The sequence below is a fragment of the Oncorhynchus tshawytscha genome, linkage group LG08, assembly GCF_018296145.1.
Source record: "Oncorhynchus tshawytscha isolate Ot180627B linkage group LG08, Otsh_v2.0, whole genome shotgun sequence".
NCBI classification, from domain to species: Eukaryota; Metazoa; Chordata; class Actinopteri; order Salmoniformes; family Salmonidae; genus Oncorhynchus; species Oncorhynchus tshawytscha.
The window spans coordinates 19,583,953-19,600,810 of record NC_056436.1 but is presented as its reverse complement, the minus strand read 5'-3'; the positions used below and the strand labels follow the sequence as shown (position 1 = coordinate 19,600,810).

The window sequence follows — 16,858 nt, the reverse complement described above, 5'->3', positions numbered from 1 at the left end:
AACATCATTGCCTGTCACTGGCTGACTACAATGTTTTTTTCTTCATGACGGGGATTTCCTGGGGAAGAAATACCGAAGGGGGGCTTTCCAACTGAGACATCAACAGCCAGAAGAATGAGCGGCGGCTCCATTTTGCTATGTTCCCATCTCGATTTAAAAAAACATTTACTTTAATATTGTTTTTACGATGTCAGCTACCGATAAAATACTCTAGCTGCCTATTTTAAAAACGGAGTTCGGTCGTTTTCATTGTAAGCGGTTACATTGTGGCGTTCGCCTTCATGAACGTGCCATTCACCGACGCTCCATTTATAACATAGTAGCTCCTGAAAAACGACGTTGCATTTGTCAACGTTACAGATCTGATTCATGTAAGTATTGTTTCTAGCTAGGAAAGTTAATATCGTCCATGTTACAATGTGGAAACACAGCATGTAGCTATGTTTGTAAAAACATGTTGAGTAGCCATACAGTGGTGAACCAAAGCGGGGAGCTAGGGAGGCTTCGAATTGGGGAATGAGGTAATTTCAAATATCAATTTCGGTGTACTGAATTGCCTGCGAGATTTAGCCATCTAAACAATTGTGAAAATATTCTAAAAATGGATTATTCTATATAATCACCTTGACATGTCTCATTGTATTATATATTCAGTATTACGCCAATGCTTGTGTAATACATTCATTGCAGTTATGACAAATTAGTTGTCTAGTCAGTACATCAAAGTCATTTGCATAAATTATTATTTGAGTACGGTGAACAGGCTCACACAAGGTACACAGTTAGTGTATTGGCCTATTGGGTGAATATTGGTTGCAAAATACATTTATCTAAATTCAAATTATATGCTTAACATATGTCAATAATGCCTTTGAATCATGCTAAACAGTATGCCTGTATGCATATGAAACATTGAAAATGTTTTTTTTACGGAATCTGTTTAATTTTTTATTGACCAGATCTAAGATCACTGTGAAAAAGCATGATTCTCTATTCTCGTAAGATTCAGCTGTTTGGATGTCTGTTCACACAGTTGAAACATGTTCTATTGCTTTCAGGTTAAAGGCAGGCTATAGAATTACACGTGGGCAATTCCATGTAACAAAATTCTGCTGAGACTCAAATTTTTCACTTCAAAATGTATTCCAAGCCAAAACATTGACTTCAAATTACAGTGAAAAATGTTCAATGGAAATAGTAGTTTACAAAAACATATTTACAGGAAGAACTGTGCAGATACAAAGTAACAGATTAAAACTTAGGGAGATTTTACAGTAATTCTGTTACCAAACTTTGCATCTGTACAGTTTTTCCACTATGATTATTTACTAAGTTGTTCAAAGTAGCCATTGTGCATATACTTGTATTGTTTGTTAAACATTGAAATCAATAGTTTTTGTTTTTCATACATTTTAAAGTGAAAAAAGTGAGTCTCAGCGTAATTCCGTTACTGTGGAATTGCCCATGTACAATGACAGGTCAGTCATAGAATTCCCCTACATGTTACATTTTTTTTTTGTGATGTCATGATACTCTAGCAGCATTCAAGACTTGGTTACATCTGTATGATTGGAGTGGAGAAACTGACCTCTGCACCAATAATGTCTGTGTAGAATAGATAGCTGGTGCATTGCATGGCCATATAAGGCTTCTAAACAGCTTCTACCCCCAAGGCATAAGACTCCTGAACACCTAATCAAATGGCTACCCAGACTATTTGCATTGCCCCCCCCCCTTTTACACCGCTCCTACTCTCTATTGTTGTCATCTATGCATACTCATAGTCACTTTAAATACTCTACCTACATGTACATATTACCTCGATTGATTTGTGCCCCCACACATTGACTCTGTATCGGTACCCCCTGTATGTAGTCTCGCTATTGTTATTTTACTGCTGCTCTTTAATTATCCATATTTTTTAAACTGCATTGTTGGTTAAGGGCCTGTAAGTAAGCATTTCACTGTAAGGTCTACACCTGTTGTATTCAGCGCATGTGACTAATTACATTTGATTTGATTTGAAGATGATCGCACTTGAGAAGCTATAACATGTAACAAATTTCCCTCTACTTTTCTCCATCCAGTCATTCTTACATACAATTTGACCTGTCAACATCAAGCATATGACCAGGTTTTAAGATGAGAATATTGGGCCTATTTCTCAAAAGATCTTGTTCATTCTCCATGTAAATCAGTGAGTGTATTTAACAGGGGAAATACCCTTTTATACATAATGCTCTGCGTTTCATCAAACTGATTTCCCGTAGAGGAAGAGAGACCTGATTAATCTCATTCCCGGCCCAAATGTACCCAAGACGATCTCAACTGTACAATATGCTTTGGATTAGATATATAGCCTAGCCAATCTACATTTCAAACTTTTGCTGGCAGCTTCGATTCAGCTGGGTCTAGGGTTTGTGTAGGCCTACACCTGTGTGTGTGTGTTTGTGCAGTCAGTCAGTCAGTGATGATAGACAGCGGTGAAGCAGCATGTGGAAAAGCCCCTTCACTATCCCAGGAAGTCCCCTGAGAACCACAGGAACTGGTCAGCCAATAGCCTAGGCTTAACCCACTTGCTCATCCAGTGATGATGGGCTGATGTACTTTCAACGTTGAGGGAAAATTGAAGGCAAACCTGTAGAAGTGGCCAGTCTTGATATCCTAACTAGTGTGAATCTGAATTGTTTAATTTGTATGAATGAGCCAGTTGAACCTTGTGAGACAGGATGTAGAGCTGAAGGTTCAGTCATTTGGTCCGTGTTCATCTATAGTTTCATGGAATTCTTCCTTTGAACAATACACATGCATGATGGAAGAATGTTCCACATACAGTGCATTCAGAATGTGTTCAGACCCCTTTACTTTTTCCACATGTTGTTACAGCCATATTCTAAAATGGATGAAATAGTTTCCCCCCCTTATCAATCTACACACAATACCCCATAATGACAAAGCAAAGACAGGTTGAACATTTTTTTTTTATGTATACAAACGGAAATATCACACTTACTTAAGTATTCAGACCATTTACTCAGTACTTTGTTGAGGCTTCTTTGGCAGAGATTACAGCCTTGTCTTCTTGGGTATGATGCTACAAACTTGGCACACCTGTATTTGGGGCGTTTCCCCCATTCTTCCCTGCAGATCCTCTCAAGCTCTGTCAGGTTGGATGCGGAGCGTCGCTGCACAGGTTTCAGGTTTTTCTAGAGATGTTCGATCGGGTTCAATTCCGTGTTCTCGCTGGGCCACTCAAGGACATTCGGACACTTGTCCCGAAGCCACTCCTGTGTTGTCTTGGCTGTGTACTTAGGGTCGTTGTCCTGTTGGAAGATGAACCTTCGCCCCAGTGTGAGGTTCTGAGTGCTCTGGAGCAGGTTTTCATGAAGGATCTCTCCGTACGTAGCTCCGTTCATATTTCCCTCCATCCTGACTAGTCTCCCAGTACCTGTTGCTGAAAAACATACCCACAGCATGACACTGCCACCACCATGCTTCTCTGTAGGGATGGTGCCAGGTTTCCTCCTGAAATGACCCTTGGCATTCAGGCCAAAGAGTGAAATCTTGGTTTCATCAGACCAGAGAACCTTGTTTGTCATGGTCTGAGAGTCTTTAGATGCCTTTTGGCAAACTCCTAGTGGGCTGTCATGTGCCTTTTTAACGAGGAGTGGCTTCTGTCTGGCCACTACCATAAAGGCTGGGTGGTGGAGTGCTGCAAAGATGGTTGTCCTTCTGGAAGGTTCTCTCATCTCCACAGAGAAACTATGGAGCTCTGTCACAGTGACCATCCGGTTCTTGGTCACCTCCTTGACCAAGGCCCTTCTCCCCCGATTTCTCAGTTTGACCGGGCGGCCAGCTCTAGGAAGAGTCTTGGTGGTTCCAAACTTCTTCCATTTAAGAATGATGGAGGCCACTGTGTTCTTGGGGACCTTCAATGCTACAGAAATGTTTTGGTACCCTTCCCCAGATCTGTGCCTCTACACAATCCTGTCTCTGAGCTCTACGGACAATTCCTTCGACCTCATGTCTTGGTTTTTGCTCTGACATGCACTGTCAACTGTGAGACCTTATATAGACAGGTGTGTGCCTTTCCAAATCATGTCCATTCCATTGAATTTACCACAGGAGGACTCCAATTAAGTTGTAGAAACATCTCAAGGATGATCATTGGAAACAGAATGCACCTGAACTCAATTTTGATTCTTATAACAAAGGGTCTGAATACTTATATGAATAAGGTGTTTCTGTTTGTTATTTTTAGTACATTTGCACAAATGTCAAAAAAACTGTTTTCGCTTTGTCATTATGGGGTATTGTGTGTAGATGGATGAGGAAAATAATGTAATTAATCCATTTTAGCCTGTATCATAACAAAAAATGTTAAAAAAGGGTCTGAATACTTTCTGAAGGCACTGTTGGAAGAATGTTCCACATACTTGTTGGAAGAATGTTCCACATTTATTTTGATTTTATTTTTTTATTTAGCCTTTATTTAGCTAAAAGCAAGTCAGTTAAGAACAAATTCTTATTGACAATGACGGCCTACCAAAAGGCAAAAGGACAATGATGGAAGACCAGCTAAATATTTAGTAGAACCTTACATATGTTTTGATCAGTTTGAGGTTGGATGTTCAGTGGATGATGCTGTCTTTTAGGATGGTGTATGCTGTGATTTGGGTTGGATGTTCAAGCCTAGATTGCTTGCCCTCCTGTTGCTTGCCCTCGGAAAATGAATAATGTGTTGGCAACTCTATAATAAAGGCTTGTGTCAGTTTAGATTAAGCTGTCCTGTCCTCCATTAGAGCAGGGCCATATGGACAAAAGCCGTATTGCGATAAATTGCCTGAATTGATGCAATAACAATAAATACATAGGATGATACGTTTATAACAATGTGCACCACCGCAGTTGCTTTTGATCCTTTTGAGCTACTACTTCTACTATAGTTTGATTGTAGCCATCAACAGTCCTTTTAACAATCACCCATATTAGTAAACTTATTTAATTTCAACTTCACATTTATGTAGTATAGGCTACTTATCGTAGTAAACGATCTCAGCAAAATGCCTGTGGTAAGTGATCTGTATGGTTGGTGTTGATAACTTTCACTTTATCCTCCCAGCTCTACTCCATCTACTTTTGGATATGCTCTATTCCAGTCCCAAGCCGGGCCTTCCTGCTTGTGCACCGCACCCCCCCCCTAGTCAGAGCAGAGATAACATTAGCCCCAGTTAACTATGTCTGTTATGAAGGGGTTTCCCAAGGTTTCAGGGCTGTTGATGTGGCAATGAATGCTCAGCATTAACACACTCACACACACATCCTCAGCTCAAACACCATTGTCCCACTCCAAGACCATGTAACATAAGACGATTGTATACTCCTTTTTTATGAAATGCGTGTTTGTCCTGTATGTTGTAACTGTCGGGTGCATTTTTATTAAACATCTCTTCCCTCCTGTCTTTCTGTGTGTGTGTGTGTGTGTGTGTGTCCGTGTCCGTGCCCTCGCCAGGTCATGTCAGCAGGGCGGAATGCGGACGTGCGGGAGCTGCAGATCCCCCTCCAGCATCGCTCTCCCTCCCTGGCTGCTCTCTCTCTGGCCCAGCGTCCCTGGCCCAGCGACCCCGAGGCAGGCTTCTTACCCCAGCACGGGGGCTTCTGGGACCACTTCATAGCCACCCCAGAGCCCAAATACTGCTGTGAGGCCTGCAGGCTAGTGCTCTGCAACCCCAGGCAGACAGAGTGTGGACACCGCTTCTGTGAAACCTGCATCTCCGAGCAGCTAAGGTGAGGCCTGAGGACAAGAGATTTCAGTTTCATGATGAGTGTGAGAGTGAAGGGGCATGTTTTTTTTTGAGGAAATGATAGTTGAGAAATGACAAATGTCTTCTTGTCAGTGTGTTTGATATGTCAGCTGTCTTCTGGTAATGGGGGTTGTCATAATTGTTTAGTGATCGTGTGATGATTATGATTGAGAAATAATGATGTAATTTGCCACATGTTGCTAAAAGGAGGATTTGATTGGACATTAGTTAATTAAGCATTGAGCCCCAAGGGGGTGTGATATATGGCTAATATACCACGGCTAAGGGCTGTTCTTTATTATAAACTGGTTACCAACTTAACTAGAACAGTAAAAATAAATGTTTTGTCATACCCTGATATACCACGGCTGTCAGCCAAGCAGCATTCAGGGCTCGAACCACCCAGTGTATAATGATAGATTTCTCACTCCGCGTTAATCATCATCGTATTAATGTACCTAAATGTCTTGTCGTCTTTACAGCAAACCAAATCCAGTATGTCCAGCCGATATGGAGCCTCTGTTCAAAGACAAGGTAAGACTATGTGAATGATTTGCATCACTGTCATCATCCTTATGATACCCATGCTAAACAGCCCTATGCCCTTTCTAAATGGCCTCGTACATAATCACAGCGTGTCTCCTCACAGTAGCCGTTGTGTTTTCTGTCAGATCTTCCGTGATGTGTGCTGCCATAGAGAGATCATGGCTTTGAGAGTGTACTGCAGGAGTGAGAAGAATGGCTGTAAGGAGCAGATGAGTCTACATCAGGTCATGGTAAGTATCTGACTGACTCAGGGAAATGGAAAAATTCCCATTGTCACGCACAGTCATTATTCAAACTCTAGAAAAGTGTTTATCTACAATTCTCGTTGATTTCAGTCACATTGGTTGAACGTTTCCTGTTGAAACTGTAATGACTACAACCCAAATGCGATCTTATTTATAGCACTTCATAATAGGCTACATTTTCTTTACACCAAATCCTTTTGATTCCTTTTCCTCCTTTTTTCCCAGGATCATTTGAATGTGTGTCCGTATTTTGAGGTGCCATGCCCTTTAGGAAAGTGCAAAGAGAAGATGATGCGCAAAGACATTCCTGAGCACTTGAGTTGGAAATGTAAACACAGAGAGACCACCTGTGAATTCTGCATGCACAAGATGGCCATGACTGAATTACAGGTAACTAGAATAACTACTTGAGTTGGGCCGGTGCTCACCGAACCTGTACCTCTTATAGAATATTGTGACCGGCACCCAAAATTAGTACTGGCACATATTTTAGTCCACCTTAAAGGGCAATTCCGACACTTTTCAACCATATATTCATTTTCTCCAGCACCATACCGGTGTGTCACCGCAAATCTCATAGGGTGTTTCTCAATATGCATACTACCGTGCTCCACACTCCCAAGTGCCGAGTGCATTCTCCCACAACGTTCTCTTGAGTACGTTCTTGTGAAGATGAGAGTGTGGAGAACGCATAAAACATTACATTTCAGAAGCACTTGCACTCCCCCTACTGTATTGCCTCACGCTGCACCTCCCCATTCACTGAACCTTCTTCCAGCCAGGACAAAGGCAACAATAGACGGAATAAGATATGCACACAGCAAACGTTTAACTTCATAATTATGCTATTTGAGAAACACCCAGTGTTTGAAAATGACTGTTTTTAAAATGTTTAAACTTTTGATGACGTCATCGGGTCTTTTTTACTTTATATTTTTTTATACAAAACGTAGAAATGTTAAGTTTTCACATATGTAGACACTGGTATTGTGCTGGAGATAAAGAAATTAAGTTAAAAAGTTGTGGAATTGCCTTTTAAGCACTGACTACAACAACACTGAATATCTGCTACCGCATGGCAAGCAGTATCGGAGCACCAAGTCTCGGTCCAAGAGGCTTCTAAACAACTTTTTCTCCCAAGCCATAAGACTCCTGAACATCTAATCAAATGGCTACCCAGACTATTTGCATTGCCCCCCCTTTACACTGCTGTTACTCTCTGTTTATTATCCATGCATAGTCACTTTAATAATTTTAACTACATGTACATATTACCTCGACTAACCGGTGCCCCCGCACATGGACTCTGTACCGGTACCACCTGTGTATAGTCTCGGTATTGTTATTTTACTGCTACTCTTTAATTATTTGTTACTTTTATTTCTTATTCTTATTTACATTTTTCAGAAACACAAAGAAACCGTTTGTCCTTCATTTCCGGTGGCCTGCCCCAATCATTGTACTTTTCCCTCCATCTTACGGAGCGAGGTAAGGAGTGTATTTTAATGTTTGTCGTATAAAATGTATTCATGCAAGGCAGTATGGGCATCTTTTCTCTTACCATCAGATGGCGGCAGGGTAGCCTAGTGGTTAGAGCGTGTGACTAGTAACCGGAAGGTTGCGAGTTCAAACCCCCGAGCTGACAAGGTACAAATCTGTCGTTCTGCCCCTGAACAGGCAGTTAACCCACTGTTCCTAGGCCGTCATTGAAAATAAGAATTTGTTCTTAACTGACTTGCCTGGTTAAATAAAGGTAAAAATTTAAAAAATGGAGTAACATAGTTATTGATGCTGTGATACGGTTGCCCATTTAAATGAGACCACATTGTAATGCAAATGCTTGGTATAGAAGGACATGATTGAACCTAAATGTGTTTCTACTCTTAGCTGACAAGTCATCAGCATGTGTGCCCCAAGGCTCATGTCACCTGCTCCTTTATCCGCTTTGGATGCAATTTCAAGGTCAGTCTTCATGTTACTATGATTGTTAAAAGTGCTATTAATAATAATATGCTTAATATAAGTTGTAAGATTATGGCCACTATGAACTCCTCATGATGTCTCTTCTACTCTGTTGTCTGGCTATTGTCCCACTGAACTACAATGCATTTAAGAGAACATACAGTAGTTTTAAGCTGGTATGTTACTGATATGATATTTTCCCTGATATTCCTCTGTAGGGTCTCAACCAAGACATGAGGGATCATGAATCAAGCTTTGCCTCTGAACACCTGCGGCTGATGGCAACCAGGAACACTACGCTGGAGGCCAAGGTAATCAACTCTACTTTGTTCTTTAGAACAATTTGTCCTGTGTACCATTAAAGGAAAAATGTATAAAGTCAACATAATGAAAATTCACCAGCATCATGACCAACTTCTATTTCATTCCATATGCAAGGCATACAGTGTATAAATATGTTGCCTTGTATCTATCTGCATTACCTGTCATACTTGTTTTGACTCATGATCTAATCACAAATTTGAGTATGTGCTCTTACATGTTACAAATAACACATACATTCTAACCAAATGTATTTTGACAAGTACCCAAAAATAATACATTGGGAGAAATTAAACTGAATATTCAACCACAACTAACTTGTTAACAACCAACTAATCACAGGGCTGAATGGTTACGTAGTTCAGGGTAATGAAAGCAGTATTAAGACAGAATCTTTCCCACCCATCTAGATGGAGGATGTTAAAGGAGAGCTTCTGGAGCGGTACAAGGTTCTGCCAGGCCTAAGCAGCCGTCTGTCTGAAACAGAGTCTCAGTACGAGGAGATGAGGGAGAATAACAGACAGCTGGAGCAGAAGCTCACTACCATGCAGGTAAATGAAAAGGTCGAAGTACACTGAGTGTACAAAACATGTGAGTTGCACCCCCTTTTGGCCATCAGAACAGCCTCAATTTGTCGGGGTATGGACTCTACAAGGTGTCGAAAGCGTTCCACAGGGATGCTGACCCATGTTGACTCCAATGCTTCCCACAGTTGTCAAGTTGGCTGGATGTCCTTTGGGTGGTTGACCCTTCTTGATACACACAGGAAACTGTTGAATGTGAAATACTCAGCAGCGTTGCAGTTCTCAATACAGTCAAACCGGTGCGTCTGGCACTTACCACCATACCCCGTTCAAAGTCACTTCAATCTTTTCTTCTCCCCATTCAACCTCTGAATGGCACACATGCACAATCCATGTCTTAACTGTGACCAGGTGAGTCCTTCTTTAACCTGTTTCCTCCCCTTCATCTACACTGATTGAAGTGGACTTAACAAGTGACATCAATAAGGGATCAAAATGTTCACCTGGATTCACCTGGTCATTCTGTCATGGAAAGAACATGTGTTTATGTTTTGTACACTGTCATTATAAAACCTCTCTAAAGATGTAATACTAGTCTTTGACATACATAATAATACTTGTCTTGTCCCACAGTCCCATTTACTGATTTCTCAGTTGGAGGTAAAGTCCTGTCATGTATGGAACTTACATTCGAAGTCATTTAGCAGACGTTCTCATCCAGAGTGACTTACAGGAGCAATTAGGGTTATCGACAGATTTTTCAGCTAGTCGGCCCAACGCTCTTTCAGCTTACTGGCCCAATGCTCTTAACCGCTAGGCTACCTACCCCCTAGGCTACATGAAGTGTGTGTAACTGTATGTATGTGTTTGTGGACATTTTCTCCATGTAGAACTTGATGAGTTCCCACTCTGAGAAGCTTTTGGAGATGGAGCTGGAGCTGAGGTCTCTGAGGACCATCCGAGAGGAGGTGGAAACACTACGAGGCACCGTGGAGAGCATTCGTTCCAGGGTTGCAACGCTAGAGGGAGGAAGGGGCGGGGCCATCCCAGCCACACACACACTAGGTGAGTTACCCTGAATGCTCTCTCACTCTTTCTGTTTCTGTCTCGCTCTCTCTCTGTCTTCCTTTGTCTCGCTCTCTCTCTCTGTCTCGCTCTCTAGTCTCTCCCTCAGTGTCTCTGTCTCTCTCAACACTTGTCTTGGGAATTCTGTTATTCTTTGCTACTTCACTGTCGCTAAAACCTGTGTAACTCTTTTAGGAGTTGCTCAGAATGAGTGTAGTGTGATATTGGACCGATTTTGATATGTTCAAAGTCTGAAGCTACATTATGAGCAAAGCAGTGATTGGAAAAAAACAGTGCTTTAGGGCCTCCCAAGCATCGCAGTGCTAGCTGTGCCACTAGAGATTCTGGGTTCGAGTCCAGGCTCTGTCACAGCTGGCTGCGAATAGGAGACTCATGGGGCGGTGCACAATTGGCCCAGTGTTGTCCGGGTTAGGGGAGGGTTTGACCGGCAGGGATGTCCTTGTCCCATCGCGCACTAGCGACTCCTGTGGCGGGCCAGGCGCAGTGCACACTGACAAAGTTGCCAGGTGTACAGTGTTTCCTCCGACACATTGGTGCGGCTGGCTTCCGGGTTAAGTGGGCATTATGTCAAGAAGTAGTACGGCTTGGTTGGGTCGTGTTTCGGATGACGCACGGCTCTCGACCTTTGCCGCTCCCGAGTCCGTACACGAGTTGCAGCGATGAGACAAGACTAACTACCAATTGAATTCCACGATTCCAATTGGGGAGAAAAAGGGGTTAAAAAAAATATATATAAAAACCAGTACAGAGTGGTACAAACATACAGGAGGACTCTTATTCCATTGGCTTTCTATTGTTTCTCTGCAGGTTCTTTAGAGACACAGCTCTCCCGTCAGGACGACATGCTGAGTGTCCACGAGATCCGCTTGGCCGACATGGACCTGCGCTTCCAGGTCCTAGAGACGGCCTCCTTCAATGGGACGCTCATCTGGAAGATCCGTGACTACAAGCGGCGGAAACAAGAAGCCGTGGCGTCAAAGACCCTGTCTCTCTACAGCCAGCCTTTCTACACTGGATACTTTGGCTACAAGATGTGTGCCCGGGTCTACCTGAACGGAGACGGCATGGGGAAAGGAACCCACCTGTCTCTGTTTTTTGTGGTGATGCGTGGCGAGTACGATGCCCTGCTGCTCTGGCCCTTTAAGCAGAAGGTGACTCTGATGCTGATGGACCAGGGCCCAGCCAGGAAGCATCTAGGGGATGCCTTCAAACCAGACCCCAACAGCAGCAGCTTCAGACGACCCACGGCAGAGATGAACATAGCCTCGGGCTGCCCGCTGTTCGTGGCCCAGACTGTGCTGGAGAACGGTACTTACATCAAGGATGATACCATCTTCATTAAGGTCACAGTGGACACATCTGACCTCCCTGATCCTTGACCCCTGGTCTGTAGAGAACAGCAGATGTATCTGGATCAGGGTGCTCTTATGTGAGAGAGATTGCAAAAGATGGAATGGAGAGAGCAGAAAGAAGGATGGAGAACAAGAAAAGAACAGAAGTTAGAATAAGAGTAAGGTTTCTTTGCAGATCTCAAGGTGCAGCCTAAGCCTGCAGAAAGAGCTGGGTGGACCTCAGAGCAGTTGCCTTTGGTGCCTGTGTTGCTCACCAGATAGGTGAGAGAAGGAAATTGTTATTTTTCAACCAGGCTGAATGTTAAAAAGTCTAAGGAATGCCTATATTACTCACGGCAGGGAGAGGTATAAATGGCAATGGATAGTGGATCATTCTAACCCAAGTTATCAGGATGCAACCATCATCAAACTACATGGACCCAGTATGTATGTGTGTATGTATGTATGTGTGTGTGTATGTATGGATGGATGGATGGATGGCAATCTACCAGAACTAAAAATCATATAGAATGGAGATAGTGAATATATTTCAGTAGACATTAATCATTTCTGCCTTGAAGAACATGGGACAGTGCATCATCCAACACAAGTCGAGGTGTGGAGATAGTTGGGCACGGGACAACTATCTTCTGTAATAGCAAATATCTGTGAGAACTCATTACTTGACGTTGATGAAACATGTCTACATTAAAGGCAGAAGATACAATCCCACATGACATGTTGAATAAGGAGATACAATGCAATATGTGGTTGTGTATGTTGTTTGCATTGCTGGTGAAGTTTGGTTGTATTATTGCATTGTTAAAGTACAGAATGTAACATACAGTATGTATGTTTCTAGTCTTGTGATTGTGTTGGAGAAAGTTGTTGATTGACAAGCTTTTATTAACAGGTGGTGTGTGAGCAGTAGGGTGTGTCTTGTGTGCAGGCTCTTATTTCAGATTTGGTTTTAGTGGACCTGGTCTGCATCTGAAATGTCATTCTGCTACCTATATTGTGCACTACTGTTGTCCAGAGCTGTACAAAAGTAGTGCACTATATAGGGATCTGTGTGCCATTTCAGACACAGACAAAGATGGCACAAAGGAATGGATACACACCGGTACAGCAATGCCACTGTCTCGCGGAGTTAAGAATAAGACTAGCCTTTCAGTTTGAAGATCTATGAAGATCTGTAAATTACTTCTATACTGCTTTTTGTAACTTACACATTGTTTTGTAATGTTCAGAACAGATGCTGTGCATCATATTTTTTTTGTAACAGTTGGGAAAACAAAATGCCTCATTAAAACTCCAACCATGTTGATTGAGCTGAGACAAAGTGACAGTGACTTGTTTTCATGATGGTTGATGGAGAATGTTATTTGCACAAGTTATGTTTGAATGTGTATTAATAAAATTGTTCAACAAAACTTGAATGTGCTTTGATGTTTGATTTCTGTGGAGGAAATCAGGAGAAGATGGGGAGGGATTGGCCACACCCTCTGAAAGCCCTCCTACATCACCAGTCAAGCTCTATCCTGGAACCCACAAGGGAGACAGAAAAGAAGGCACCAGAGAAACACCTGGAGGCTGGAGCTTGAAGCAGACACCAAAAGATCAGGCATGGGATGGAACAAGATTGAGAAGACAGAACAGAGTGTAATAGAGATGAGTCGTTGATGGCCTATGCTCCCTGGGTAGCAATGGACCTAAGTAAATTTGAGTGAGAGGTTATCTTGAATTAATTTTTAAGGCATAGGAAATGGGAGCTACACCTTTTCCTATTTTGAATCAAGGAAAATATACAGTGATCACAAGTTGGTTAATTTAAGTCTTGATGATACGTTTATTTACGGTTGGTTGTGGTGGGTCCGCTTGGACAAAAAAGTCTGTGCAGACTGTAGGGGACCACTGCTTCATGGGAAACAGTCCAAAAACAAATATGGGGAACCCTCCGTGGTGCGGGTGTATCTTCTCCTTCCACTAGATGTCAGGATAGTACAGAATGTTATTCTACATTATATTTTCCACCACAGGTAGGCTACAGCTACAAAGTGACATTTCAGGAGAATCTGGCAGTGTATCCATCAGTGAGTGAACTGTTGCAGACAGAGATGTTATGTAGAGCTAACACAATTCCACATTCTGTATGACAGTTCTGATCAGGGTACATTCAGGTCATGTATATTCTCCATGATAAATGTGCATTCTAGTATTTTTGTAAAGTTGCTCCCACCTGGCAACTATTAAATAATTAGCCAAGGTTTTCACGTACATACATATAAACCATGTGGTTATGTGAAGGCATTGTAGGATTCCACATTTTTCTTTCTGACATCTGTGTCTAAGCAACATGCATGTTGCTAGGTGCCTACATACAATATGTAATGCAGTACATGTATTCTCATTGTCACTTAATATGGATTCCATGGCGTCTGTAAAAATTTGACAATATAAAAGTCCTGTCCTCCTTCAACATTATTATGAGCGAATTTAAGTTTTCCAAGTTTTCCAAACTTGTATTGTCCATTCAAGTTTGCAGTATAGAGTAAGAAAACTTTACTTCCCTTATGACAATGTCACGTCATTGAAATGTATAAATGGGCTTGGGGTAGACTCAGTATTTTTCCCTCTGGAATATTCAGTCTCATGTCACTAGGTCATTCATAGGGAAGGGCGGTGCTGTTAAGGTAATGCAAATCATAGAGGGAGAGGCGAAGCGAGAGTATTTACTCTCTGTCTGCGTGAGATAAGCCCTTTTTGTAATGAGGTCAATGAGAGTGTAAAATTATGTGAGGCTTATTTAATCGAATATAGGTTTCATAATGTTTAGGCTGTTACAAATTTACTGATATAAGTTGATGTACGAGGCATTCCGGCAACCTTGATAAAAACAACTTGGTTGTGTCTGTTGTTCACACGCGTAGCCTATCTGCACTCTCATTGGCTAGAATGGTCCCTTCTGATCTCGCCTGCCTTCCATCGTTGAGGACATGTATTTCCATTGTTAGAGCTGTCACCCGAATATCTTGTTAACATAATACTTCATCTTCGCACAGGCACCACTGTGGCGTGAACCACTGCAACGCTGTGAACTACTGCGCCGCACAGAGGAGCTACTGTAGAGAGCAGCCATCAAGCAGTGTTGGGAAAACAACCGTAGATTCTAGATGCCACGTTTTTCAGTTGCCAAAGAACATATTTGATTCAAAGTAACAGTGCCCATTTTTGTAAGATATTCGGATACAAAGTAGCCTCGTTGCGCAAACTTTGAAAGCTGTGGAAAATAAGGAAGTAAAACGTTAGTTCTTGATTTGGGAACTTAGAAGAGGAGCATCATCATCATGTTCAGTTGGGTGAATAAGGAACAAGGAGGCAGAAACAAGGACGGCGAGATGTACCAAACTGTGACGGAGGGTCTTCAACAACTGTACTCAAAAAAATTATTTCCATTGGAAGAAACCTATCTTTTCCATGATTTCCACTCACCTGCGTTGGAGGCAGCGGATTTTCAGAGCAAGCCAATGGTTCTACTGGTTGGACAGTATTCTACGGGGAAGACGACGTTCATAAGGTAACGTTAGTACATCCAGAAATCAGCAACAGTTATGCATTCTCATTGTGTTAACTTTATTTTACCTACAGGGCTCTCTGCCTGTCAGAAATAATTGAGTTGTTGAATAACCCCTAAGCAATAGCCTACTTTGACAGTTGTGAGCTGTCAAAATTGAGGTTAATTGTTGTCAAAATGTAAATGAGGGGGGGACACTGTTGGAACAGGTTGTTGCCCCCTGCAACCTAATGTAAACACAACTGTCTAGTGTTGGGAATGGGTTAGCATTATGTTAAGATTGTAAACAGCTTGTTTCTAGTTTACCAATATTCCATATTCCAATTCAATACAACATGAAACATCATCAACATGCCACACCACCTGCTACATAGAATGTTTTTTAATGTTACGATTATAAACTGGGTGGTTCGAGCCCTGAATGCTGATTGGCTGACAACCGTGGTGTATATATAAGCAATAAGGCCCGAGGAGGTGTGGTATATGGCCAATATACCACAGAGAAGTGCTGTTCTTAAGCACGACGCAACACGGAGTGCCTGGACACAGTCCTTAGCAACTGTATACTGGCCATATATCACAAACCCCCGAGGTGCCTTATGGCTATTATAGACTAGTAATCAATGTAGTTAGAGAAGTAATATACCAAATACCACGGCTGTCAGCCAATCAGCATTCAGGGCTCGAACCACCCAGTTTATAACAGACCATATACCACGGGTATGACAAAACATGTATTTTTACTGCTCTAATTACGTTGATAACCAGTTTATAATAGTAATAAGGCACCTCAGGGGTTTGTGGTATATGGCCAATATACCATGGCTAACGGATGTTCTTAGCCGTAGTATATTGGCCATATACCTTAACCAATTGTGCCTTATTGCTTTAGTATAGAAGCAGAGTAGTATTAACTATCCAGTTTCCACCAACTGCTTTCCAGTTTCCAACATAAATATCAATGAGACATGTCTGGTGACCTGGGCCTTTTGTGCTCCCCTGGAGCCTCTGAACAACCAACCATTATATGAGAGAAAGAATAGAACCATTACAGAATGGGTAAAACTGTCTAAAAATCTCTGAATTTATTACCATTTTAAGATCTTTCTCTCTGAATCATCAGGACAGGCGCAAACTACGTCAGTTTCATAACTTGTTGATCTGCAGGTTCTGCAGCAAGAGAGGACATGCAGCTAGCTTCACTATCTTTAGGGAAGGTGCCTTTGGTAAGCTACAGTACTCCAGTCTGGTAGCTGCTGAAAGTATGTACACAATACTGAGAATTAGGTCAACATGCACCTTTTTGTTGTACGGGTAACATCTCACCTTGCAGATCATGTGTACAGAAAGAAATATGGTTTCAATTGAATCAAATGTTTTTTTACTTGACCTTTAAAAAAAATTTTTTTTTTAAACGATCAACGTTAGTGAAAACATTTCTTATCTTAAGTAGACAACATGGTCA

General features: G+C 41.9%; 2 protein-coding genes across 2 annotated transcripts in view; both read left to right on the top strand.

Annotated features, from left to right (window-relative positions):
• The first annotated feature begins 60 nt into the window (after nt 1–60).
• Nucleotides 61–13,258, top strand: LOC112256827 (TNF receptor-associated factor 3-like). The gene is made up of 11 exons (XM_024430359.2): nt 61–371; nt 5,513–5,787; nt 6,287–6,338; nt 6,476–6,580; nt 6,821–6,985; nt 8,003–8,083; nt 8,483–8,557; nt 8,776–8,868; nt 9,289–9,429; nt 10,293–10,467; nt 11,296–13,258. The coding sequence occupies exons 2-11, from the start codon at nt 5,516–5,518 to the stop codon at nt 11,865–11,867; spliced, it is 1,731 nt and encodes a 576-aa protein (XP_024286127.2). The 5' UTR covers nt 61–371; nt 5,513–5,515; the 3' UTR covers nt 11,868–13,258.
• A 1,580-nt stretch (nt 13,259–14,838) lies between these two features.
• LOC112256828 (EH domain-containing protein 4) overlaps nt 14,839–16,858 on the top strand; it is a 47,724-nt gene continuing 45,704 nt past the window's right edge. Inside the window, exon 1 of the mRNA XM_024430360.2 lies at nt 14,839–15,396. Within this exon, the coding sequence (XP_024286128.1) occupies nt 15,167–15,396 (230 nt within the window). The 5' untranslated portion in view covers nt 14,839–15,166. The remainder of the gene's footprint in view (nt 15,397–16,858) is intronic.

Coding starts and splice junctions, on each gene's coding strand:
- LOC112256827 (XM_024430359.2), top strand. CDS start 5,516: ATGTCAGCAGGGCGGAATGCGGACGTGCGGGAGCTGCAGATCCCCCTC. Junction 5,788..6,286: donor TGCATCTCCGAGCAGCTAAG/GTGAGGCCTGAG, acceptor TCGTCTTTACAG/CAAACCAAATCCAGTATGTC. Junction 8,869..9,288: donor ACACTACGCTGGAGGCCAAG/GTAATCAACTCT, acceptor CCACCCATCTAG/ATGGAGGATGTTAAAGGAGA.